Source organism: Panthera uncia, assembly GCF_023721935.1.
Source record: "Panthera uncia isolate 11264 chromosome E2 unlocalized genomic scaffold, Puncia_PCG_1.0 HiC_scaffold_19, whole genome shotgun sequence".
NCBI classification, from domain to species: Eukaryota; Metazoa; Chordata; class Mammalia; order Carnivora; family Felidae; genus Panthera; species Panthera uncia.
In genome coordinates, this window is record NW_026057588.1 from 11,881,208 (window position 1) to 11,906,386 (window position 25,179).

Sequence of the window (25,179 nt, forward strand, 5' to 3'; positions counted from 1 at the left end):
GTGTGCACACACGAGAGCGGGGGAAGGGCAGAGAGAGGGAGACAGAGGATCCGAAATGGGCTCCACCCCTGACAGCAGAGGCCCCGACTTGGGGCTCAAACTCCCGAGCCATGAGATAATGACCTGAGCCAAAGTCGCGCTTAACAGACTGAGCCACCCAGGCGCCCCTGATGAAGGGGCTTTTAAAGGAGATTGGTTGGTGCTGACGACAAGGAAAAGTAGCATGTGATCGCGTGATGCTGAAGGCACAGAAGCAAAACACCGGCGAGTGATATTTGATTAGGACCAGAGACTCCACGTTCTCAGGCTAGACACACGTTGAGATTACGGTTTTGGCCTAGGATGTGGGAGCACGTGGAGGACCTTCAGTTCTGGGACGGCACCAAGAAATGCCGAGATACCGCGCAGTGTTCCCCACGGCCGACGGAAGGTTAAGGAGGAATCGACGCAAGGAAGTGCTGCCGATTCACAGAAGGGAGCCCTTCGGCGGAGAGCGAGCTGTGGTCGCCTCCCGAGGCCAGGCCGACGCTGGCTTTGAGAGCAGAGAAGTGGAGAACATCCGGGAGATTTTCCTGTGTTGAGAAGAAGCCAGTTGACTCACTGGGGACGGTAGGAAGGAACGGGATGGATTGGCATCTGGCAGGCCAGCGGACACAGAGTTAATTTTCTTGGTGTAACAGCCCTCTCCTCCATCTCTGCTCTCACTTGTCAAGAAATGGTAATTTAAGGAAGGACTGAGAAACAAACTGTTATTACCGTGTGACGGTTTGTGCTTGCTTTCCTTTTGGTTTTTACAACTTTATGGAGGCATGATGGCCAAGCAGTGTACTGCATATATTCAGAGCATAACACTCGATGACTTTTGACCTGTGTATACCTTGAAAGCTCTACTCTTACCACAGTCAAGGTTAGGGACATACCTACCACTCCGAAAGTTTCCTATGCTCCTGAAGCACCGCAGTGGCACTCGAAAGCCGTTGGGAGAGACCCCGATGTAGCCGAAAGGGATGACAGAGCCGAGGGGACCCGCGTGGGTGCCCATCGGTGCCCAGACAGGTTTGGAGGTTCCCGGTGGGCACCAACAGGAACGAGAGCCAGCTGCCAGGCAACCGCAGGAACTTGGACATGAGCAGCAGAGAGGCGAAAACCAGACCGTCACCTCCTTCCCACCAGCCCTGTAGCCACGCCCTGGGTGAGGAGGGTAGAAAGGGAGAAAGCCCTGAACTGACGGAGCTGAAATTGGAAGTGACTGGAGAAAACCCCGGGGCGGCTGAGTTTATTCAAACTGGTTGAGTTTCTGCCTACCGCTGGGTTGGATGAGGGATCGTGATAAACAAAGGTATCCTAAAAATAAATAATATATTGTAATATTCTTATATTATGTATATTTACCTAAATATGTTATTGGAAAGTTTACACACTTGGGTTTGTGCCCTGAGAAATTTGCTCATGCTGCCTGAAGTTCTGTGGCATATGATACATATAATTTGCAAGATACCAGAATAATCCACAGGCCAGCTTTTAGAAAATGGTGTCATTCTTCCATCCACTCAGGGATTTCTCCTGTAACTGTCTTCAGTGCCATCAGAAAGCCATTGTCCTATGGGAAACGTCTACTTGGCTTTTTTGTTTTTTATTTTCTTTATTTTTATTTTTTTTGTTCTAGATGGCGTTTGCCAGCCATGGCTCTGAATACTTATCGTTCAGAAACTCTTAAGTCCCCTCATGAACAAATTTGAGTTGTTTGTGATTTCTTCTGCAAACTGGCAAACTGACACAATGGGGAGCTGGAGGCCTAGTGACAAAGATGAAGAATGAATTAGCTGGAGTGGGGCTCTAACTCAAAAAGAGTTGGTTTAGAACCAGAGAACTTTCTAGAAAGAACTTGGCTGGACTATACTATGGCCAGACTCCCCTGTCCTTTGTGGGAGGGGTCAATCGTTCACATTAAGTCTCCTTCCACCCCTGGTGCAATTGACTATGTCAATTAAGCCTCGATAAAGCTATTCAAATAAAACAATAAATATCTGTTCCTCCTTACCCTTACCCCACCTTTTTACTTTTCTCTATAAGCTCCTATGTCATTGGAGTCTTTTATAAGATGGGTTTTATGTGTTCTTGAGTAATAAATAAACAAGCATGAGAAGCTCAAAACAAGTCTTAAGAGTCCCAGGCCCCCAGTCCTCATACCCTGCTGGGCCCCAGCTGCCTCCTGCGTTCCCTCTGCCCACTGAGGATGATCACGTAGGCAGCAGAGAAGGGAAGGGATGATGTAAAGGGGCAAGAGACAGGACATAGGAGAGGGGGCCCATTATGTAACGGAAGAATTTGGAGTCTGATTTTTCAAACTGCTATACCTCCCAGGGAAATGTTAGAACCAAAACAGCCAACTGTGGCCGTAAGGTTGGGCCGGGAGTGCTCTGGAGGAGTCTGATGCCGATCTCTTGCCCAGCCAGCAAGAGAAGGTGACCAATAAAGCAAAAGCAAAACCAGACTTTAGGTCGAAGTATCAAAGTTCTGGTCTTGCTCTGCCCAGAGCTACATCCGTGTGAGAAACTCACTAAAGTTTTCCAGATCTCTGCCTCCCTTTCTGCAAAACGTGTGGGTTGGATACGATGAATTTTAAAGGCCCTTTCAGCACTAAAATTCCACTTCTAGGCTTGAGGTATACACAAATTACAGTAGAAACTTTATTAGAAATATAAAATACAACCACAAGAACGCTCCTTTCTTCAAATCTCAACTTGTTGGTGACCAGCAGTCAGAAGGCTCCCGGTCAAAAGAGGTGTCCTGTGATCCAGGACCAGAAGTGTCTCCACAGGAACAATGGACAAGTTAGTTATTGCAGTAACAGCAGCAGCAGCAGCTCGAACCTCCAAACTGAAACAGGAAGCCTGGTAGCCCCATTTTCAGTCTTTCGGGGTTGAGGGAGAGACTGGTACGGACAAACTTCCTTCACCCACATGGGCCCTATGGTAAAGAACCCAGCCATCAGCCTGCAACCAGTTATGGATGTACAACCTTTCACCTCCAAAAAAGAATTGAGGCCTCCTGTGGAAGAAGAAAGGTCGGGGAGACACATAGATGTTTTGGGAAATCAGAGAAGAATCATTCCTCCCTCATTCCTAGAACCCTGAGTATCAGAACCTCTTGGATGCACTCAGATGTCTGGGTTTCCAGCCTCTGAAACCACCAGATGCTCAGTTTACCTCCAGTGATCTGAAGTCTTCCTTGGTAGCACTGAGTTGTATCATTGGGACAGGGAAGGGAAGGAGCAGTCAGACAGGTCCCCAAAGCCACACAGGTTGGGCAGTAGAAGGGTACTGATGTACTGGGAGCTGGAGGGGAAACAGAGGGACAATCAGGGTGTGTCTGGCCTCTGGAGTTGTCTCTTCTTGCTTCCCTCCCTTTCCCAAGTCTTTGCTGCTGACACCACAGCAGTCACGACCTATCACTGCAGCCTCCCCCCACCCCGTATCCCCCCCCTCCCCCAGCCGCTGGCTTCTCCAACTGTTTTTCTTCGCTGTCAGAACCCATCCAACGTGACTTCCAAACTGTGTGCTTGGGTGTGGAGACAGAGATGAAAAGGACACGGTTCCTGCCATCGAGGACCCTTGTCTAGAAGGAGAAGGATGTGACAGGAATTATAATACATCTCAGTAGGCACTGCGTCCAAGGTATCATGGCAAAGGAATGGAGGACAACCTAACTCTCCGGAACAATTTGCTGAGTATTTTCACAGAGCGGACACCTGAGTTGAGGTGAAGGGTGAACAGAGGTTAGTTAGCTGCGTGAAAGTGGAGGGGTGGGTGGGGTAGCAAAGGAATCGGCGAGGACAAAGGCCCGGAGGTGGGAGCCAGCCGGGTGGCTTTCCGGGACTGGGAGACACTGCAGGGCTGGCATTCGGTTGGTAGGCACAGGAGGGCTGGGCCCGTCTTTATGGCCAGCACCCATTCTGGTTGGGCCAGGACCGTATCTACACTTAAGCATTTTGAATACCAGCCCCCCTCCCCCCACTGGACCACAGTAAAGGGGGAGGAGAGAGAAGGAAGTGAGCTGAGAGCAGGCAGGGCCAGATTGCTATAGGCCCCTGGCCACATTGGCCACAGTGGCCACACTGGGGAACTGGGGAAGCAGTAACTGCCAGACTGATTAGGCCACCCCACCCTGCTCAGAAACCTCCACTGACACTTTATTGCTTAATAAATACAAAAGCCATGGGGCACCTGGTGGCTCAGTCGCTTAAGCAGCCAGGTCATGATCTCACTGTTCCTGAGCTCGAGACCCTCATGGGGCTCTGAGCTGTCAGCTGCAGATTCTGCTTCAGATTCTGTGTCTCCCTCTCCCTCTGCCCCTCCCCCGCTCGCACGCTGTTTCTCTCTGTCTCTCAAAAATAAATAAACATTAAAAAAAATTAATAAACAAACACAAAAGCCAACTTATACCCCAGCCTTCGTTGACGTCCCGGTGCTCCGAGCACCATTTAGACCCCAAGGTAACCATTTAGAAAAAGCCTGGCAGAAGGTCTGAGGTTCTTTTTCTGTGTGTGGCCCCCCAAGGGCCTGAGCCAAATGAGGACACAGAAAAAGGAGGCAAAACCATCTTTGCAGGGGCTCAGATAGTTTCTCCGAGTCCCCGTCTCTCACCTCTCGAGGATTCTAGGGTCTCCGCCGGCCTCCAGAGCTCCTGGAGGTCCTTTCTGCCGTTGCAAAAGGAATCCTCACAATAGCTGGTGTAGGAGACTGTGATTATGCCTGGGGGTGGGGAGTGCTGGACATACGTCACCGCCTGCGTCCCATCGTAGATGCAGCCCTTAGTGGCCAAAACTGCGGTCTTGGCCCCTGTTAGGAGACGGGGTGGGGAAGAAAGCGGAGGGTGGGCCTGAGGTTTCGGGGAGTGGGTGGGAGCAGCACTGACCCGGACATACTCACCCCTCCTCCCGCCCTTTCTCATTTCACCTGCTTTGACCATCAGAAGGGATTCCTGGCAGAATGACCCGCCCTCACAACTCTCAACCTTCTCCGTGGTCCAGTTAAACATACTGCTTGGGTCCTCTTCTATACTGGTGAACACGCCCTTGTGACAATGTAAGTTTTGCACTGCTGGGGAGAAAAGGAGATCTGGGTGAGCGCCTGCTCTTCTCTGTGGGGCCCCCCCGTCAGCCCTCCTTTACCAGCGATCCATCCCCTGTGAACCAGCTCTCCCCCTCCCGGCCCCCCCGTTCTTACAGGCCAAGGAGGGGGCTCCCAGGAGGAGGAGGAACAACAAACTCTGGGCACGACGGGTACCCATGGCGTCCTTTAGAGAGGGCTGGAAGCGCGGCTCAGGATCTGTGATTTGACAGAGACGAGGGGGCTTTTCAGCCTCACAGAAAACGAGATTGCAGGGACCGTCTGGCAAGTACGGGCACGTCTGCGCTACAGAAGACCGTGACCTCCAGGGTCGGCGTGTCCCGATCGAGCCTGCAAGTTTGCACCACATAACGCGTTCACTGCGCCTCAGTTTCCGCAGCTGCAACTCTCCGACCCAAACAGCTGTCCCCCGAGGACAGAGGACGTCAACAACCCAGTGCCCTCCAACCACGGGATCCGGGAGTCCCGGCCCACAGGCCCCTGCTCCCGCACACTGGGGAGGCCGGGTTCAAACCTACGTTCTCCCGAGGCCGGGGATTCTCAGCCCCCAGTCCCCGCCCCCCGAACTTGGGATTCTGAGATCCCCGCCCGGTTCTATCTAGGGATCCAGGGGTTTGGGTTCCAGCCGCCGCCATTTCCCGCAGGGCCCCCAGCCTCCTCCCCTCTCAGGCCCAAGAGTCCTGGCGCCCACCCTCCTCCTTCCTCAGGACCCAGGATCCCCAGGCCCCCCTCCCCCCTTTTTCTCTTTAAGGGACCCCAATTCCACCTGGCTTTGGATAATCTCACAAGAATCCTAAAGCAGCCGAAGGAACGGCCCGGAACGGCTTTCTCGTTCCACTTGGCCTTCGTTTTGTCTCTCGGAGGCACGGAAGGCGGGGCCAGCTTCGCCCAGCGGGTCACTCGAAGCCCCATTGGTCGATGTGAAAGCATCTGATGAGCTCATTGGATGAACCCGAAGCAAGGCCGCACCCCCTTGGCCCCGGAGAAGAGGCCGTCTTGGGAGGTGCGCAGGCGCAGGCTGGCGCGCGGCGAGCAAACGGGAGGCGGGTGGCGGGGTGTGAGCCCAGGGACGTAGCTGGTGTTTGTGGTACGCGTCGTGCGAGGCAAGGTGGGCAGCCCGTCCTCAAGTGGCCTCGTTGACCCTTTTCATCTCTGCTTCTCCAGCCAGGCTAGGAGGTCAGACCCTTGGCCATCACCCACTGAAGTTCTCTCCCTGTCCGAATGGTCTGGCTCCTGCCCCAGCACCCACCCGGTGGCCATAGGCACTGGGAGGCAACGTGATCTCATCACCCTCACTTGCAGTGGTTCCTGCCCAGCCCGGGCGGCTCCCTCTGATCGCATCACAGCACCGGCCCCTCCATGGCCTTCTGGAAGGCCGAAGAGAGAAATGCCGGCTTCAGGATTCCTTCCAGCATCCCCGAATGTGTGCATGAGCCTCAACTCTGAAGGCGCAGATTGCCGTTATGACCGACCCGCGTGGCCGTGCCACTGCCACGACTGAGACGTGCCTTTCATTCAGATTTCTTGTTCCTGGCTGAAAATTCTATTTCGTCTATAGGTAAGCTTTCCAGATATGTATGTAACAAGAAGCAAAGGTGCCCTTTTTGTGCTTTCAGACTTGGTGCTGTTTCTGTAAGTGAGTATTTATTTTGAATCGAGAAAATACTACAATGAGAACTGAAACAACTAGGAACAGTTAATGCAAATGTGAAGCGAAAACAATTTGTCTAGATTAGGAAGAGTATTCTGACCTTTTAGAAACCACCCCCCAAAAAATTTTTTTTAATGTTTGTTTATTTTTGGGGGGGTGGGGGAGGGGTAGAGAGAGAGACACAGCCGATCCAAAGCGGGCTCCTTGCTGACAGCAGCGAGCCCAACGTGGGGCCCCAACTCCCCAACTGTGAGATGACAACATGAGCGGAGTCGGATGCTTAATCGACTGAAGCACTCAGGCACCCCCAAAAATGTTTTCAAAGATTAATCCAGGACAAAAAAAAAAAAAAAAGCTGCCATTAAGTTATAGTGTAGCTCTAATTATTTCACGTTTTAACGTTCAAAACACTAAGAAGAGGCATGTGATTCATGGGATGAGAAATAATTAGGTGTCAGATGCCTTTAAGTCCTGGACTACAGGACAGGCTGGGTTGGGATCATTAGGAGGCAGGAAGAATAAAGCACCTTACAGCAGGGCCATGGCCAGTCCCAGCCTTGCCCCAGCAACCAGTCTGGGGGTAGAGTCCACAGATTTCAGGGGAGGAGGTCTGTCTGTTATGATGGTGGGGAGCCTGGCTATTCTGTCCACACTGTCTGGTCGGAATACCCTGGAACATTTGGCGGTTCTTAGAGTAAACGAAGGGACCGTCTTGGTTGATGCCTTTTAACAAGGAGCAGACTTATGAGATAAGCAGTTTTTAGTGCTTACTGTGGTTTTGATCCCACCCCCAGGAGCAAAGAGAAAAGATAGCAAGAAATTCGCTTCAAACACGGGGTCCCTGATGCCTCGCCCCGAGTTTTCTCATCTCTCAGGACTCTGGGGGTCCCTATTCCCAGCCCTCTCCTCCCTTGGACCCAGGAGTCCAGACCCCCAGCCCCTCCTCCCTCAGACCCAGGGGTCCTGCCCCCAGCCTACTGTCACCTGGACCCAGAAACCCAAGTCACTACCCACCTCAACTCTCAGCATCTAAATGTAACATAAAAATAAGGTACCCTTTGTGAACTTTCAGGATTGGTACTATTTCTGGAAGTAAAGCTATATAAATGAATACTTTTTAAATTAATTAATTAAATTAATTATATTTTAGAGAGAGAGAGAGATAGTGGGGGAGAGGGCCAGAGGGAGACGGAAAGAGAATCTTAAGAAGGCCCCACATCCAGCGTGGAGCCCGACACAGGACTCGATCCCACGATCCTGGGATCATGACCTGAGCCGAAATCGAGAGTCAGATGCTCACCCGACTGAGCCACCCGGATGCCCCATGAATATTTATTTTTAATAGAGAAAATGCCTCAGTAAGAATGGTGTTAGTAAAAGCTCTTAATTTTATGTAAACATATATTAAGAACTTTCAATTGGGGTCAGTTAGTATTAAATATAATTACTAATATGTTATTAATGAAGACATTAGGGACAGTGAATATAAATATGAAGAGGTAGTTCTGGTCCCAAGGACCCTGTCCCTTAGGCCCTGGGGGTCTGAGCCACCCTCCCATCTTTTCAGGACTCAGGCTCCAGTGCTCACAGCTCTCGGTCTCTAACAGTGCTCCGGTTCCCTGCAGCACTGTGTAACTACGGGGGAGGGGCTGGGTCCCAGTGTTCGGTCACAACTGCCAGTATGGGACCAATGGGGTCAGAGGGAACCAGAGGGCAGAGAGGGTGGTTGGGAGCTACACAGCCACCTGCTTCGAGCTCCAGAATCTTATCTCTGTGCCCTCATCCCTCCCCATCCCTCTGACTAGCACTTGTCCTGCCTTCTGTCCCGGTTCCACAGCTGGCTTCTAGTTTCTGTCATGAACATCATCTTAAATTGGCTCTTGGCCTGGGAATTTGTTTGTTGGGGTCGTAGTAACTAAGTGCCACCACCTGGGAGGCTTTGGTTTTGGAGAAGGGTATTGTCTCTCACAGTTCTGGAGTCTGGAAGCCCACAGTCAAGGTGCTGGCAGGGTCGGTTCCTTCTGAGGGGTGGGCGGGAAGGATCTGTCCCAGATCTCTCTTCTTGGCTTGTGGTTGGCTGTCCTCTCCCTGTGTCTTCACATCCTCTGCCCTCTATGTGTGTTTGTGTGCAGATTTCCCCCTTTGTATAAGGACACCAGTCATGGGGCACCAGCATTAAGCGTCTGACTTCAGCTCAGGTCATGATCTCACAGTTCGTGGGTTTGAGCCCCGCATCAGGCTCTGTGCTGATGGCTCACAGCTCAGAGCCTGGAGTCTGCTTCAGATTCTGTCTCTCTCTCTCTCTCTCTCTGCCCCTCCCTGCTCTCTCTCTCTCTAAATATAAATAAACATTAAAAATTTTTTTTTTTAAAAAGGACACCAGTCATACTGGCTTGGGCCCCACCCTAATGACCTCATCTTAATTTGATTGCCTCTGTAAAGACTTTGTCTCTAAATAAGGTCACTTTTGGGGGTCCTGGGGGTTAGGACCGCAACATATGAATTTGGGAAGAGGGGGGACACAGTTCAAGCTATCTCAGACTGTTCGATTTGTGTTGCAGTCGAAGTGATTGAGGGTGAGATAGCGCTCCACGGGGGTCCCAGTGCTGTTTTGTCATTCCTTCTGCCTTAGCATCATTCCCGATGCAGGCTTTGCCTCCCAAGGAAGCTGCCTTGGTGAGGGATGGCGTGAAGACATAGGATCAAGGGGGCATCCCTGGAGCAAGTCAGGGGCCCAGGGGCTGCGCTCGGGGATCCCAAATCAGCCAGCAAGCAGTGAGCTGAATTCAAGGTTCTGTGAACACAGGATGTATGTAGTGCCTCCCAGTGGGTGACTGTGCAGAGATCATCCCTTCCTGTCCCAGCCTTTCACCCGATTCCATTGTGAGATGAGTGACAGGAGACAGCTTCCAGGCACTAGGTCTGATTTTGAGGGGGTGCTTCGGGATTTCACCTGCCTGCAGCTCTGCCCCATCTTTGAAATCTTTGAACCGTGACATAGTGAAGCATCTGCGATCAGCCCATGTCTGTCCCTCCAGGTTCCAGGCTTGCAAAGGTGATCATATTCTCGAGTCACGGTCCAGGTGACCTGACCACAGAGTCCCTCAATCTTGGATTTAAAAGGGAACTTGGGGGCACCTGGGTGGCTCACTCGGTTGGGCGTCTGACTCTTGGTTTTGGCTCAGGTCATGATCTCACGGTTTCGTGAGTTTGAGCCCCACATCTGGCTTTGCAGTGACAGCATGGATCCTGCTTGAGATTCTCTCTCTCTCCCTACCCCTCCCCTGCTCGTTCTCTCTCTCTCAAAATAAATAAAATTTTAAAAAATATTAAATTTTGTTTAATCTTTATTTATTTTTGAGAGAGAGAGAGAGACAGAGGGTGAGCAGGGGAGGAACAGAGAGAGAAGGAGACACAGAATCCGAAGCAGACTCCAGGCTCTGGGCTGTCCGCACAGAGCCCGACGCAGGGCTTGATCCCACGAACTGCGAGATCATGACCTGAGCCGAAGTCGGACGCTTAACCGACTGAACCACCCAGGCGCCCCAAAATTTTAAAAAATATTAAAAAAATAAAATAAAAGGGAACTTGGACCTCTTTTTAAGAACACATATAGCACCACTATTGTTCACCTGGAGTATTGCAACAGGCCCTCCCCCTGCCCCACGGTGATCTATTCCCTACCTGGTATCAGAATGATCTGTTTAAATATAAGCCAGATTGTGTCACTTCTCTGTTTAAAGCCTTCCAATGGATTTTCCCATTTTACAGAAAGGGAAGGAAGGAAGGAAGGGAGGGAGGGAGGGAGGGAGGGAGGGAGGGAGGGAGGAAAGAAGGAAGGAGAAGGGAGGGAAGGAAGGGAGGGAGGGAAAGATTCTAAATACTTGAAATGGCCTTGAAGGTTCTCCGCATCTGGCCTCCCCTACCTCCTCATCTGCATGTTCTGCCCTGCTTTTCCTCATTCTGCTCCACCCACACTGGTCTTTGGGCTGTTCCTTGGATTCATGGCAGGCACATATCCATCTCAGGCCCTTTGCATATGCTTCCTCTCTGAAGGGGCAGAGAGAGAGGGAGAGAGGGAGAATCCCAAGCAGGCTCCATACTCAGCCCGGAGCCTGATGTGGGGCTCAATCCCACAACCATGAGAACATGACCTGAGCCGATATCAAGAGTCAGACACTTAACCGCCTAAGCCACCTGGGCACCCTGCAAATGGTATTTTATTTTATTTTATTTTATTAAAAAAAAAAATTTTTTTTTAACGTTTATTTATTTTTGAGACAGAGAGAGACAGAGCATGAACAGGGGAGGGGCAGAGAGAGAGGGAGACACAGAATCGGAAGCAGGCTCCAGGCTCTGAGCCATCAGCCCAGAGCCCGATGTGGGGCTCGAACTCCCAGATCGTGAGATCGTGACCTGAGCTGAAGTCGGACGCTTAACCGACTGAGCCACCCAGGCGCCCCATGGTATTTTATTTTATTTTAAGATTTTATTTTTAAGTAGTCTCTACATCCATCGTGGGGCTTGAACTCCCAACCCCAAGGTCAAGAGTAGCATGCTCCACCAACCAAGCCAGCCAGCCACACCCCTGCAAGTGGTATTTAAAAAATACATATTTCACTTTCCAGTTGTTCATTGCTACTATCTGGAAAGATTTAAGAATATGTAATACAGAATAGTGTAGAATATTTAAATTTTTTTAGCATGGATATAGACTAGTTTAGCCCTACTCCTAAGGTATAACTTTTCTGGGGTCTCTACTGAATGTCCTATATGTTCATTGAGGTCTGTATGCTCTGGTTTATTGGAATTTGAATGTTTTCCTTTCTGTGTGAGCTTTGGATATTGTTCTGCATATAGCCCCCTGGAAGGTTTTTTAGGTTTGTACCAGAATTCACAAACTTAGATAAGGGGCTTCCCCCGCTCCCCCATTCTAAAGTAAATTGCTTGTATGTATCCGCTTGCTTAACCCCAGTCAGGTAGCATGGCATTTTTATTTGTGGCTTTTTAAATTCATTTTTGGCATGTAAAGATAGCCCCGACCCACTTCTATATCAAGTAACACAAAAGGAGGCATTCAGAGTTAGTGTGGGTTTAAAACTTTATTCACTGATGTCAATAAAGTAACAGTCGATCTTTCCTGAGGTTCCGTTTTTAAAACCATCAAAAACTCCGTGGAAATTCTTAATAGTAAAGAGGGCAAAGGGGCGTCAATGAATTCATTCCCCTTTGGCCTCAGGTAATTCAGACCTTAGGTTCTTTGAGTGAAGTGTTCGCAAATCTCCGGAACTCTCTGGAACTCAAGGAGCCAAAGAGAATTCTATAAAATGCCAGCTCTCTGTGTCAGGAGATAGCTACAGAAAACACACTCACCTCTTCAATTAAAACTCTTACATAGTTAGGGGCACCTGGGTGGCTTAGTTGGTTGAGCATCTGACTCTTGGTTTCGGCTCAGGTCATGAGCCCAGGGTCCCTGACAGCACAAAGCCTGATGTGGGGTTCGATCTCACGAACGAAACTGTGAGATCCTGACTGATCCATCCAGGCACCCCTATTACCTATGTTCTTGAGGTTATTTTTATAAATCTATTATATCTGTAAGTAGAAATATTATATGATGGTTGCCACAGGGCATTTCTTCCCAACTCCCTGTTCTGTGACATCGTGGTAACTTGAAATCAGTCATGGTGGGAATATTTACACCATGGGAATAGGCAAACACTACAAGTCAGAGCTTTTATTTCTCCCCTCAGGGAAGCAGTTAAACATTTACCAGCACGCCATGAGGGTGCTTGGCCTTATGTTCAGAGGCAGATTTATGTAGAAGGGAGCTTTCTCCCCGTTTCAGTATTGAGCCTTTTCATACAGGTTATATATCTATGACGTGCATCGCGTCCCCTAGATGGAGAGCATTTGTGCAGTGCGCAACCTGACCTACGTTCTCAGTGGTCCTGACTCTTTGTTACATATTGTCACAGCAGACAACATATTTAAAATACAGGCTTGCTCCCAACTCTTGCCCATCCTTTGTGTTTCCCTGGATCCAGCCTTACCATTGTAAGCAGCAGTCTCTTTAATAAATTCTGCTCAAATCACCCAAGTTGGGGTTGTACCGTTCATTTCCCTCTGGGACCGTGACCGATTCAACAATCAGTAGGATCAGGAAACAAATCCGCATTCGGGGCGGGGGATTCTACCACACGGAAGAAGCACAGGCAGAGCTCGACCGGGGGTCCGATGGAGCACAGGTAACGCCAGTCCTATGATCATTTCACAGTTGCTCAAATGATCACTTGGTGGTGGCAGTGACAGAAGCAGAAAGTGCAGTATTGGTGGGTGCGGTGGCTGTGGCACCGTTCCTGCGGCAACGGTGGTGAATGTATTGGTGCAGGTGTCAGCCGGTTCCTTCGTATGACCCCACAGAGCAAACACGGAGCAACCGGAAGATGAGAATGTCCAACTGGAAAAGCGATGGGCGGTCAGAAAGCTTCCTTGGCGGAGTGTCCCTTCCTGCTCGGCAACTCTCCATGGCCCCCTGCCCTCCGGAGACAGGCCGACCCCTCGGTCTGGCTTTGCAGGTACTTGACCAGCCCCGGCCCCCCCGCCGCTAGCCATTCCCAAGGTCGTTGCTGCTTCCTTGACCCTGCACTGCTGTTCCTTCTGCTTAGAATGGCTCTCCCTTTGTTGCCCACACCCACCTTGTCTACCTGGAAAACTCGTAATCACCCCCAGTTCCAGCTGCACCCCATCCTCTTGATGATCCCTTCTCAGGCAGACCCTTTTTTTTTTTTTAAAGTTTATTTATTTTGAGAAAAAGAGAGAGCGAGCACACAAGGGGGGCAGGGGCAGAGAGAAGGAGAGACAGAACCCCAAGCAGGCTTTGTGCCATCAGCGCAGAGCCGGATGCGGGGCTCAAACTCACAAACTGTGAGATCACGACCTGAGCCGAGATCAAGAGTTAGATGCTTCACCGACTGTGCCCCCCAGGCGCCCCTCAGGCAGACTCTTCATGAAAACAGCAGCCTTGCTCTTTCCTCCAGGTCTTTCACGTGCTGTTTCCTCTGCCTGTTACCATCCTTTCTTCTGCCGATAAACTGCAGCTTATCTGTAAGACACAGCTCACGGGTCACCTCCTCTGTGAAGCCCTCCGTAATGCTCCCCCCTACCCGGGACATCAGTAGCTTCCTCCCCTGAGCTCTCCCAGACTCCCTTTGCCACAGCCTTATGAGACTGATGTGCTGTCTACTGCGCTAACGAGGCACCTTGCCACAGCCTTATGACCACCTGTATCTCTGATGTCTCCCCTCCTCCTGGAAGCCCCTTTGGGGCAAGGACGAGGTCTGAGTCCTCTGGGGTCTTCAGGGAGACCTTAGAATCCTGCATGAACTCACTTCCCATCCACAGAGAGGAATGTTGGCCGAACTCTCTGGGCACCTGTGTGTGTGTGTGTGTGTGTGTGTGTGTGTGTGTGTGTAGGGGGGGTTCAGAGCTGGAGGGTGTGGGGTGTGTGTGTGTGTGTGTGTGTGTGTAGGGGGGGTTCAGAGCTGGAGGGTGTGGGCAGCTTCTTGTAGTAGTTGTCAGGACACATGGACGCAGAGGCCGGGGGCTGCCCTGGGCTCCGGGACGTGGGCCTCCTGGCCCACTGCCACGGCGCAGCCCTCGGTGAATACTACGTTTCACCACCTGCAGGATTTCCCTACGTCTTCCAGGGCCACCCGAGTGCCGTGCTAACCCAGCAGCTACCCACTGCCTGGCCCCGGCCCACCGTACAGACCTGTCCTTAAACCCGGGCTGTTTTACCCCTTCTCTGTAAACAGATCACAGAGTAGCCTCGCGAACCCGCAGGTGCGTGTGGAGGGACGGGCGGCAGAAGCGGGTACCGTGGGCACCTGAGCCACCTGCCGAGGCGTTCACCTGTGCCCCCCACCCCGTGAGAGCCTGATCCCATACGCACCTTTTCCCTGGGTGGTGGCTGCCCCCCGTGCCTGGCCGGGGTCACGGTTTGGTAGCTCAGACACCACCCGGCAGGTGATGTGCAGTGCAGGTCACAACGCCCTTGGTGTCCCACAGGCCAGTAGCCAGACTCCCCTGGGACGCAGTAATAAGCCAGGAGCTGCTTTCTAACCGGAGGATAGTTACTTGCAAAAGGAGACATACGTACCCTTTGCTCCCAAACCCCGGCTTTCTCACTTATCCTCTTAGCTCTTTCTGTCACAGAAACTTTTCAAAGCCGTTGGGTCTGTTGGGTCATATGACTTTCGTTCCAGACCCTTCCTACTCTAGGATCTACTCAAAACTGGAGGTCTTGTGGGTTCCCTCAAAAGTGTCAGAAGGTCGGGTCCTCGCTTAACACCCTGTCTCAGCCCCCCGGTCATTCCCCTGACTCATCACGGGGGCATGTTGTCATCTCACATCATCACACAGAGAAGGGTGAGCCCAGTACAGTAAGATATTTTGAGAGGCACATTCACATAACTTCTCTTACAGTATATTGTTATGATTGTCCTACGTAAACATTAGTCATTGTTGCTAATCTCGTATTGCACCCAGTTTATAAGTTAAACTTTAGCGTGGGGGGTGCCTGGGTGGCTCCGTCGGTTGGGCGTCTGAATCTTGATTTCGGCTCAGGTTGTGATCTCACGGTTCGTGGGTTCGAGCCCCGTGTTGGGCTCCGGGTTAGCAGTGCAGAGTCTGCTTGGGATTCTCTCTCTCCCTGCCCCTCCCCCACCCCTCAAAATAAATAAACTTAAAAAAATGAAACTTTAGCATAGGTATGTATGGGTAGGAAAGGAACAGTATACAGAGAGCTTGGAATTACCGTGCATTCAGGCATCCACTGGGGGCTTTGGAATGTATCCTCTGCGGATACGGGGGAGCTGCTGTTTGGGGACATGCCCTAGACCTATGGGGCCCCAGGGTTTACACCAATATGATGGGGTTGCTGGATGTGGCCCCATTGATCTCTCACCCTCTGGCACACACATGTCTCATTTACTGAATTATCAAGGGTGTTTGCTACCTCTTGTTCACTGTGTCCGAGTCAATAACACAAATCCATCAATGCAGTGGGTGAGTGTGATGTTCTGTAGAAAATCAGGTGATCAAGGTCCTTCTGAACCACATTATAGGACAGAGCAGGAGAGCCGACCTCCTTCATGGCAGGGATTAACGTCCACCCAGAGCCATCATCCAAATAATCCCTGCAAGGTCTGAGCATTTATTTGCCTTTGACCGGTGTCCAGCTGCCCCCAGATAAATAGCCTCCAGTCTTTCTGGTACAGGGGATCAGTCACTGTCTACACCCGTGGTGGCATTGCAGGGTCCTTCTCAAATGGATCCGGTCTCCCCCCTCATTTGTGAAGTCCCAGGTCTATGAACAACCCATGAGCTGAGGATAATCATCACCCTTTCTGTACAGAAGAGGGTGAAGCAATTGGGAGGGGGGTGGGAAGGGAATGACCCAAGGCTACACAATCAGGGAGCGACAAGATCCGGCCTGGTAGCAAACAGAGTTTCACACACCCGAAACTGTAAGCCTTTTTGCTAAATAGCTCCACGCCCAGCCTTGCACTTGCTACTTGAAATACACAGGACTCCCAGGAAGGTTGCCTTAATATCCTGACTCGGTCCTGCCTTGCCAGGCCCCTGCCAACCTGCCACTTTCAACACCCACTCCCTCCCTCCTCCTTGCTCCAGCCTAGCCGCCTGCTTTCTTTCTAATCCTCTCCATAAACCAGGCATGGGCCCACCCCAGGGCCTTTGCACCTGCTCTTGCCTCTGCCTGGAATGCATTTCGTGCATGTCTTCCATGGTAAGCTCTTTTCATCCTGCTCTCAGCTCACAGGCCATCTCCTCCTGGAGACCTTCCCTGATCCCAGTTCAGTCACTTAACTTTCACATCACTTGGTCTTCACCCTGCCCAGCACCCAGCACCATTTGTGTGTGTGTGTATGCTCATGTGTTTGCTCCATGTCTATCTCTCTCGATCAGGCGTGAGCTGAGCAGAAGCTGGGCCTCATTCTTGTTGGTCTTCCTGAATCCCCAACAACTGGGATGGTGCCTTGCACAGAGTCCAGCTTTAATAAATATATGTTGACTAAAAGCAAGACATCGAATTGACTACCTATGACCCTATGTGCCTCTTTGCCCACCCTTCCTTCTCTTCCTCCAGAAACACTGTTTCAGGCGGGTGCCTGGGTGGCTCAGGTGGTTAAGGGCCCAACTTCAGATCAGGTCATGATCTCACAGTTTGTGAGTTCGAGCCCCTCGTCAAGCTTCCGCTCTCCGTGGGGAGCCTGCTTTGGGTCCTCTGTCCTCCCTCTCTGCCCCTCCCCTGCTCACTCAGAAACACTGCTTCAGGCCATGCGCATCTCCAGAGGGCGCCATTATTCCCACAGCAACAATGTGACTCATTGGGGAGGGGGTGGTGTTTCTGCGGCCCACAACCCGTACAGACGTAGTGATGGCTCTCTCGCCATCTTTCACCGCGCATTCATTCATTCATTCGTTTATCCAATCAGTATTTATTGAACACTCATTGTATGCCCCATTGGTAGTGTCGATGCACTGAGAGATGGGGAAATGTGACTCTGCCTGTGTGGCAAAGTTTAAACGTGAACTAGAATGTATAAAGATGTCAAAAATAAACATAGAGTTGTAAGTTACACGTTAGTCTCTTTCTCCTCTGCTACGGCTCCTCCCACTTTCCTCTTCCTCATACACACAGGGGCAGATAGCCCTTATTCCTCCCCGGCCCCCTCCTACCCAGCGTGCTAGAGCTGGTTTGTACAGGCTTGCAAAAGCCGATTGTTAAATATTTCAGAATGTTTCCAGCTATGTGTTAAATGACTGGTAGCTTGAAATCAGACATGGCAGAACTATTTATACCACAGAAATAGGCCCACGTTGGGACGCCTGGGTGGCGCAGTCGGTTGAGCATGGGACTCTTGATTTCGGCTCTGGTCATGATCCCAGGGTTATGCGATTGAGCCTCGCATTGGGCTCCCCGTGGAGCTTGCTTGAGATTCTGTCTCTCTCTCCCTCTGCCCCTCTCCCTTGCTCATACTCTATCTGTAAAATTAAAAAAAAAAAAAGCTAAATAAAAAAAAAGAAATAGATCGACGTTACAAGGCACAGCGTTGAGGCTGTTTTTCTGAATAGCTGCTTTTCTAGTACATCCCCCTTCCCATCTCTCTCTGGCAAAGAAACGTGTTGTCAAGGAATATCCTGTCATGGACAGAGATTTACTTTCCACTACAACCCCTCCACTCGCCATACTTCAGCTCCCCAGTGGGTGGGTGGCCGGGAGGTGGAGACGCGGGCCTGGATTGCTACGAGTGGGGAGAACAGCGGAAGAGAAATGCATGAGGGAAAATCATGGAGAAGGGAACATAAAGGTAAACAATGGAAGAAAGAAGTGAGAAGCCAGAATCCGCATTGGGCAGAGGTTAAAGTAGAGAGTAGCCAGTACGCACCCAACAATGTCCTCATGGGCTGTTGGGCTATTTCCCCACGTGGGGCCAGGTTGCAGTTAGGAAACCGCCTTCCCAAACTACCCTGAGACAGGGTGGGGGAGGGCAGCCTTATAGCTGGGCTCCGGAGGAAAGGGGGCGGAGTGGCTGGACCAGTGGGGCCTGGGGGCCCGGATGTTTCTGATTGCTGGGGGGGGGGGGGGTCAGGGAGCCTGGACCCCTGGGTCCGGGGAAGGAGGGAGGATCCGGATTTCTTATCCAGTGAGATTCAGAGGGTGGGCCCAGACCTCCTCTCTCAAGGCCCTGCCTCCCGCCCTTTCCTGGCTGCCTGGGGTGTGAAGAGATATAAAAGGTCTGGGCCCCCAGAAGAAGGTGAAGGAGCCAGAGTCCCAGCTGCCCTGACCATGAGCCCTGCGCTGCAGCTGGCTCTCCTGGGCGCCACCCTCGTGTTGCCCCGTGAGTGAGGACCCCGACCTGGGAGGGCGTTTTCCCGGAGGATGGGCTCAGATGGATTTCTCTCCCCGTCTCAGGAGCGCAGGCCCTGACCTGTCAGAGGGCGACACGTGAGTTTCTGATTAATGTATCGGAAATGCCCCTTCGGTGGAAGGCGGACCACGAGGTATGTGCCAACGGCTGGGGCTGCCAAGACACGCTGATCCTCATTGACAACGGTGAGAAGAGCCCCGTGGGCCTCAAGGGTGACTCTCACCCTTCCCTGGGAGAGACATCCCTCCCTTCCCAGTCCTGTGTTGTATAGGGACTCAGCCAAGCAGCCGTCCCCTCCTTGGCAGGAACAGCCCCTGGGGCGCCCAGTCGCCTCTCCAGCCTCTCACCCCAGACTACCATCAGACCCTCCCTCTAGGACCCAGGATCCAGGGCCCCAGCCCCTCCTCCTCTCTCAGACCCAGGGGTCCAGGTTTCCAGCCCCTCCCCCCTCAGACCGAGGAGTTCTGGCCCCCAGCCCCCTCCTGCCTCAGACCCAGGGATCCAACTTTCTAGTCCCTCTTCCCTCAGACCCAGGATTCAGACCCCCAGCCCCTCCTCCCTCCTGGGTCCAGGGCTTCCAGCCCCTCCTCCCTCAGACCCAGGGGTCCAGGTTTCCAGCCCCTCCTCCCTCGGACCCAGGGGTCCAGGGCCCCCGGGCCCTCCTCTCTCAGACCCAGGGGTCCAGGGCCTGCCTCTCTCTCTCGGTGCAGGACTTCAAGTGAACATAGTACTCACCAAGGGCTGCACCCCGGTGGGGAATCAGGATGCCCGCATCACGGAGCACAGGGCAGGCCCCGGCCTCTCCGTCCTCTCCTACACCCACGTGTGCCGCCAGGAAGACAACTGCAACAACCTGTCCACCACCCTCCCACTCTGGGCCCTGCCCTCCACCGCAGGTGCGGGGTGCGTGGGGAGGCGGGACCCGGAGGGCACAGGGGGCGAGAGGGGCTGTCAGGAGCACTGGGAGCCGGGAGCAGCAGGGCTGAGGGGCAGACGTGAGCACAGAGGGACCCTCCGTTTAGCTCCCTCTTCCCTCCCTCCTCCCTGTCCACTCCCCCTGCGGCTCCCTCCCTCAGCACCCCTTCTCCCGTCCTCCTGGAGCAGCAAACCGCACTCATTTCCTGGTGTTCGAGCACCTAGCATGGCCTTCACCTGGCGCCTGCTCCTTTCTCCTCCTTGTTTCTTTTTCTCTTCAGAATTTGGCCCACTCACGTTTTATTTAGGCTTTTGGCATTCCCTCTTCCAAAGTGAAATTGGCCCGTGACATTTTTTTTTTTTTTTTTTTTTAAGTCGAGCTGACACACAGCATGATGTTAGTTTCGGCCGTACAGCACAGGGATTGGACAACTCTGGGCCTTACGCTGTGCCCACCGCAAACGTAGCTCCCACCTGTCACCATACATCGCTATCACAGCGCCATTGACTATATTCCTATCCCTGCCTGCCCTGTGTCACCAGTCAGGTCTGGGGCCACGTGTTGTGTTTCTCTACCCTCTGGAATCATTTGTGAGCGTAGGTGTCTGGTGTTCTCGCACTGTTTCGTGGACCCCGGGGGGTGAACCACCTGGGTTCGTCCCAGGGCACCCCTCCCCCACCGCACCCCCTCCTGTACTCGGGCCCAGGCGCCCCTCCACGGTCCTCTGGTTCCTTCCCTTCCTTCCTTGCTCTTTCCCTTACCACCCGCCCCTGATTCCCCGGCGTGTCTGCAGAGAGGAGCCTGGGAGGGCACACCGGTGGGAGACTGGGGAGGTCGCTCCTTGGGACCAGCAAAGCCAGGGTGGAGAGTCGTAGGTCCCCATCCAAATCCAGAGCCCTCCGTCCCCTCCCCAGGCCCGGGCTCCCTGCGGTGTCCAGTCTGCTTGTCTAAACAGGACTGCGAGTCTGTGACAAAGATGACCTGCCCGGCCGGGAGCACGCACTGCTACCGTGGCTCAATCCAGCTCAGGGGAGGTGAGCCAGGACAGGAGGTCCCCGTGGGGCGCAAAACCGGTGGTGGGGGAAGGGTCTGAAGACCGAGATCTGGTTCTCTGGTGGGTGCCAGGGGAAGCCGAGACCTGAGAAGGGTGGGTCTGGCCTCCGGGAGCCGCGCCACCCCCCCTCCCCCAAGGGCAAAGCCTCCCTCACCCCCTCCCCGCCCCTGTCCACAGGGGGTGTCTTCACCGTTCTGAGAGTCCAAGGATGCATGTCCCAAGAAGGCTGCAACGTGCTTAATGGGACTCGGGAAATCGGGTCCATCGTTGTGAGTGAGGACTGCAGCCCTAACGGTGAGTGTCACGAGAGAAGCGCAGCCTTGGGCGCGAGGACCCGCTGGTAACCTAAATGTTTGGTTTTTGGTTTTGTTTTGAGAGGGAGAGAGACAGACAGACAGAGAGACAGAGCACAGCAGGGGAGGGGCAGAGAGAGAGGGAGACACAGAATCCGAAGCAGGCTCCAGGCTCCGAGCCGTTGACACAGAGCCCGACGCGGGGCTCGAACCCACGAACCGCGAGATCACAACCTGAGCCGAAGTCGGATGCTGAACCGACTGAGCCACGCAGGCGCCCCCTCTAAATGTTTATTAAGGCCAGATTGTGTGGGTCTTTGGAGTTACAGTTTTATTCAGAGAGGGGTGGGGACCTTTGGGATGGAGCCTTCTGAGCAGAGGAGCTTGAATCGGCTTTCCCCTTACGAGGGGTGCTGCTGGGGGCGTGGGCCGGAAATCAGGGTGGGGGAGCAGGTGAGGACGTGTGGTCCCGGGCCTGGCGGAAGCAGTGGAGATGGTGAGAAGCCGTCAGGTTCTGGAGGTAGGTTTGCAGCTTGAGCCACAGGATTTCCTGATGGGTGCAACCCAAGAGGAAGGCAGTTGTCGAGGATGACGGCAATGTTTTACCGGAGCAGCTGCCTTTGGCCAAGATGGGGAGGACGGGGCCCAGAGAAGCGGGTCCGGGCTCGGGGCAGGCAGCAGAGGGTGATTTGGTCGTCTGCGTGGTGGGAAGATGAGCAGGCCTCCCTCGTGGGCTTGTGGCGAAGGTCACATGTGTGGATGCTGCCTCGCCAGCCCAGGTGTTTCAAGGGACACATCCCTCCTGGCCACATGAGGGCCAAAGAGAAGGTCTAGGCTCATGGTTTTCAAAGGGACTCCTGAGGGCGCAGGGGCCGAGGTAGCCGAGGATGGCCGTCACCCCCCACCGCCCCCGCCTGAGGAGCCAGAACACCTGAGTTCCCAGCTCAGCTCTGCCAGTGACCTGTGGTGGGACATGGGGCAAGCTACTTAACGAGTTCTCTGCCTCTGTTTCCCATCTTTTTTTTTTTTTTTTTTTTAATGATTATTTGTGTATTTTTGAGAGGGAGCTGGGGAGGGGCAGAGAAAGAGGAGAGAGGGAATCTCAAGCGGGTTCGGTGATGTCCGACACGGGGCTCGATCCCACAAACCGTGAGATCGTGCCCAGAGCCAAACCCGAGAGACAGACAGTTAACCGACTGAGCCACCCAGGCGCCCTCTTTCCCACCTGGACAATGGGGCGATGATGGTGGCCGGAGGTGGCTGTGAGGAACTGAGGTAATCCCGGTGGCCGCAGGGGGGCGGGGGGGGGGGTGGCTCAGACGCAGAGTAAAGGCTCCGTACGCCCTAGGCATTTTGAGTATTTTGCTCCGGAACACAGGGTTTCTCAGTTGAAAGAAATCTATGGGGGCAGGCTCCCCTCCTCATCCAGGTGAGAGCCCTGAGTGCCACACAGGAAGTGGAGTCGTTGTCCCCGTCACGCCCAATAGCCTTCCTCAAGGATCGTGGAGAAAGGCTCCTGCAGACGTTCGGGCAAAAACAGGGCGAAGGATGTGGATGGGACTCCGACTTCCAAGGTCCCTCCTAAATCTAAGGTGGCAGGACTCTGTGGCCGGGTCACCTGGAGAAATCCTCGGGGACGCATGGGACCCGGAGGGAAGGTGTGGCTGATTCCCTGGCTTACACGGACCCTGCCAACTCCTTCTCTGCAGCTTTTCTGACCTGTGAATGGGGGAGCGAGTTACACACTGGTCGAAACCTGTCTCGGATGCCCATCAGGTGGACCACAGCTCACAAGATTTGTGACCCTGGGGAGGTGTGTGAGGAGACTCTTCTGCTGGTAGACGCAGGTGCGTGGGCTGCGGCAGAGGGCGAGTCTGGGCTCCCGAGTCTCCCCGCCCTGGGTCAGGTCCCCCAGCTTCCTGCCTGGTTCCCCTCACGCTCAGGCCTGCCTTCCTCTTTCTGTGCCTGGGTTCCCCCTTCTGGGAGCGGGGCAAAGTGACAACAGCGATAGTACCGCCCTTGCTACCTCGCGAGAGGCCACGTGAGGGAGACGGAGCACGGAGCGGGCACAGAGTGACCTCGCCAGTCTCACTCGAGATCTATCGAGTGCCTGCCGCGTGCCAGGCACTGTTGGTGGCACCGTGGATCCTTCGTATCCTCCTTCCTCCAGCGTTACATGCCAGTGGGGAGGCAGCGAGAAATACAAACGCAGCAGAGTAAGGGATGGGAGTGAAGACAAGAGCAACCCGGCCGGGAAAGGAGGCAGGGAGAGCGAGGTGAAGGCTGCCGTTGGAAAACAGGTGCTCTTGGGAGGCCGTACCGAGCGAGTGACATTCGAGGAAGAACGAAAACGCCACAGAGCTGACTCTGGCCCCAGCCTTCACCCTACCCTCCGTGTGCCCTGTAATCAGGCACTGGCATTACCCCTCCACCCGCCTGCCGGGCGTCAGGGAGCCCCTGGCTCATCAGAGCCCGACTCCCCCCAGCCCAGCTTCTGCTCTCTCTCACCCCTCAGGACAGAGCTCAGTCATAGTGGGAAGCAAAGGCTGCACCAAGGGCAGGACGCAGGATGCCCCAACTGTCTCCATACACTCGGGGCCCCCCGGAGTGCTGGTCGCCTCCTATGCCCATTTCTGCTCCTCCAACAGGTGCAACAGGGCCAGGAGTACCAGCGTCCTACTGAACTCTCTCCCTCGTCCAGGTATGGAATCCCAGGGGGCCGGGTGGGACTGGGGACACTGAGAGATGGGGAGGCACAGAGACTCTGGGGATCGAGGAGGGTGGCTACAGCTAGGAGCAGAGCCGTGCGCCCCAACCTTCTCTCTACTTTTCAGCTGCCCCCACCCCGGGAGACTTGCAGTGTCCCATCTGTGTGCGGGGCTCTGCCCCGTGCCCAGAAAACCCAGAAAACGTTACATGCCCTAACGGCACGACTCACTGTTACAGCGGTTACATTAGGCTCTATGGAGGTGAGTCCTGATGGCCAGGTCCCAAGCATGCAGGGTTGAGGGCCTGGATTCCGTGGTTCTGAGGTGGGAGGGTGCTTGAGGCCCTGACTCATGGGTCTGAGGGTACAGGGGCCTGGGAACTCAGATTTCTAGCTCTGAGGGAGGAGGGGACTAAGCCCGGCCTCCTGATCTGAGGGGGCTGGGATTCCGTGGGTCTCAGGAATTTAAGGGTATGGTCCTTTGAAACCTCTCTGACTGAATCTTCACTCTCTAGGTGGGATCATCTCTAAAATACATATTCAGGGCTGCGTGACCGAAGCTTCCAGCTCCTTGTTGAACCATACACAGAAAATTGGGATCTTCTCCGTGGCTGAGAATTCGGAGGAACCGCTCGAGCCCTTTCTCCAAGATGGAGCTGTCCCCACCCGCCTACTGGCTTGGGTGGTGGGACTTGGCTTGTCCCTAGCCCTCTGGTGTGGGATGCCTCTCTGCTGAGCCCATTTCCCGATGATTCTCAGCTCCTTGCTGATTCTCCGAGCCAACTTTCCCTCTGACCTCATAACCAAACAGCCTTGGGCGTTGAATGATTTCCTTGTCCTCTCCATGAATGATCATCCCTCGACATCCCCACAGACCTCCGTGACCTGATAACAACACGCTGCTGGGAGCGGCTGAACTTGCCCTCTGGGAGAGTCAAGGAGTGGCCACTTGTGTCCGATAATAAAGGCGTCGTCCTTTCCCTGAATGCTGGGGTCTGTCTATGACAGGGGAGGGCAGGACCCGCAGAGATCTGACGTGGGGAGGACAGGAGCTCGGTGAGAGATTCACCATCTCAAGCCCTTCCTTCACCGGCCTGCTGCCCGTGCCTCATTCCAGACTGAGTGGCAGCAGGGGCGTCAGGATGTTCCGGCCCAAGGAATCTGGGCATCACCATGACCTGAGAGGAGGCGTTGCACTACAACCCGTGAGGCTTCTCTCTGAGCAGGCAGGGCCTCAGCACAAAAGGGGGCTCAGCCCGCCTGAGGAACTTGACTTAGGGTTTGTGCGGAGTAGAGAAACAAAAGGTTGGTGCGGTTTCCTGAGGCTGATCTCACTGGGTCTCTGTCGTCCCCCTGGGCCCCGAGAAGGGCGAAGAGAAGTCATTACCATTACTGGGCTCTGTAGGGAGAAGGGTAGGTGGGGGAGGTCGAGAGAGGGCTGCCTTTAGGCGCTCTGATCTCAGGCTAAA

At 53.6% G+C, this 25,179-nt stretch overlaps 2 protein-coding genes and 1 long non-coding RNA gene across 6 annotated transcripts; 2 read left to right on the forward strand and 1 right to left on the reverse strand.

Annotated features, from left to right (window-relative positions):
- Positions 1–2,660: 2,660 nt before the first annotated feature.
- On the reverse strand, positions 2,661–6,006 carry TEX101 (testis expressed 101). 2 transcript variants are annotated; one of them, XM_049621758.1, is made up of 6 exons: positions 5,899–6,006; positions 5,229–5,330; positions 4,959–5,102; positions 4,647–4,841; positions 3,210–3,338; positions 2,661–3,051 (listed from the first exon to the last, which is right to left on the reverse strand). In XM_049621758.1, the coding sequence occupies exons 2-6, from the start codon at positions 5,290–5,292 to the stop codon at positions 2,840–2,842; spliced, it is 744 nt and encodes a 247-aa protein (XP_049477715.1). In that variant the 5' UTR covers positions 5,293–5,330; positions 5,899–6,006; the 3' UTR covers positions 2,661–2,839. The 2 variants fall into 2 exon arrangements, with proteins under 2 accessions (XP_049477715.1, XP_049477716.1); XM_049621759.1 differs by having other exon boundaries at positions 5,229–5,462; positions 5,899–5,987.
- Positions 5,992–13,295, forward strand: LOC125915768 (uncharacterized). 2 transcript variants are annotated; one of them, XR_007455736.1, is made up of 3 exons: positions 5,992–6,135; positions 6,297–6,690; positions 13,207–13,295. It is a non-coding gene; the product is annotated as an uncharacterized LOC125915768 (long non-coding RNA). The 2 variants fall into 2 exon arrangements; XR_007455735.1 differs by having other exon boundaries at positions 13,061–13,294.
- A 1,022-nt stretch (positions 13,296–14,317) lies between these two features.
- CD177 (CD177 molecule) lies at positions 14,318–24,696 on the forward strand. 2 transcript variants are annotated; one of them, XM_049621743.1, is made up of 9 exons: positions 14,318–18,179; positions 18,785–18,925; positions 19,451–19,636; positions 20,571–20,690; positions 20,888–21,004; positions 22,713–22,850; positions 23,519–23,704; positions 23,838–23,972; positions 24,226–24,696. In XM_049621743.1, exons 1-9 carry the CDS (start codon positions 18,143–18,145, stop codon positions 24,444–24,446), a joined length of 1,281 nt encoding a protein of 426 aa, XP_049477700.1. In that variant the 5' UTR covers positions 14,318–18,142; the 3' UTR covers positions 24,447–24,696. The 2 variants fall into 2 exon arrangements, with proteins under 2 accessions (XP_049477700.1, XP_049477699.1); XM_049621742.1 differs by lacking the exon at positions 14,318–18,179 and adding an exon at positions 18,479–18,710.
- Positions 24,697–25,179: the final 483 nt, after the last annotated feature.

What these genes read in the sequence shown, in the direction of transcription:
- CD177 (XM_049621742.1), top strand. Translation starts at nt 18,659, where the DNA reads ATGAGCCCTGCGCTGCAGCTGGCTCTCCTGGGCGCCACCCTCGTGTTG. An exon ending in CGCCACCCTCGTGTTGCCCC is followed by an intron (nt 18,711 to 18,784) that starts GTGAGTGAGGAC and finishes TCCCCGTCTCAG; the next exon opens with GAGCGCAGGCCCTGACCTGT. An exon ending in TGAGGACTGCAGCCCTAACG is followed by an intron (nt 21,005 to 22,712) that starts GTGAGTGTCACG and finishes CCTTCTCTGCAG; the next exon opens with CTTTTCTGACCTGTGAATGG.
- TEX101 (XM_049621758.1), bottom strand. Translation starts at nt 5,292, where the DNA reads ATGGGTACCCGTCGTGCCCAGAGTTTGTTGTTCCTCCTCCTCCTGGGA. An exon ending in GGGAGCCCCCTCCTTGGCCT is followed by an intron (nt 5,103 to 5,228) that starts GTAAGAACGGGG and finishes TTTTCTCCCCAG; the next exon opens with CAGTGCAAAACTTACATTGT. An exon ending in CCTTCTGATGGTCAAAGCAG is followed by an intron (nt 4,842 to 4,958) that starts GTGAAATGAGAA and finishes GTCTCCTAACAG; the next exon opens with GGGCCAAGACCGCAGTTTTG.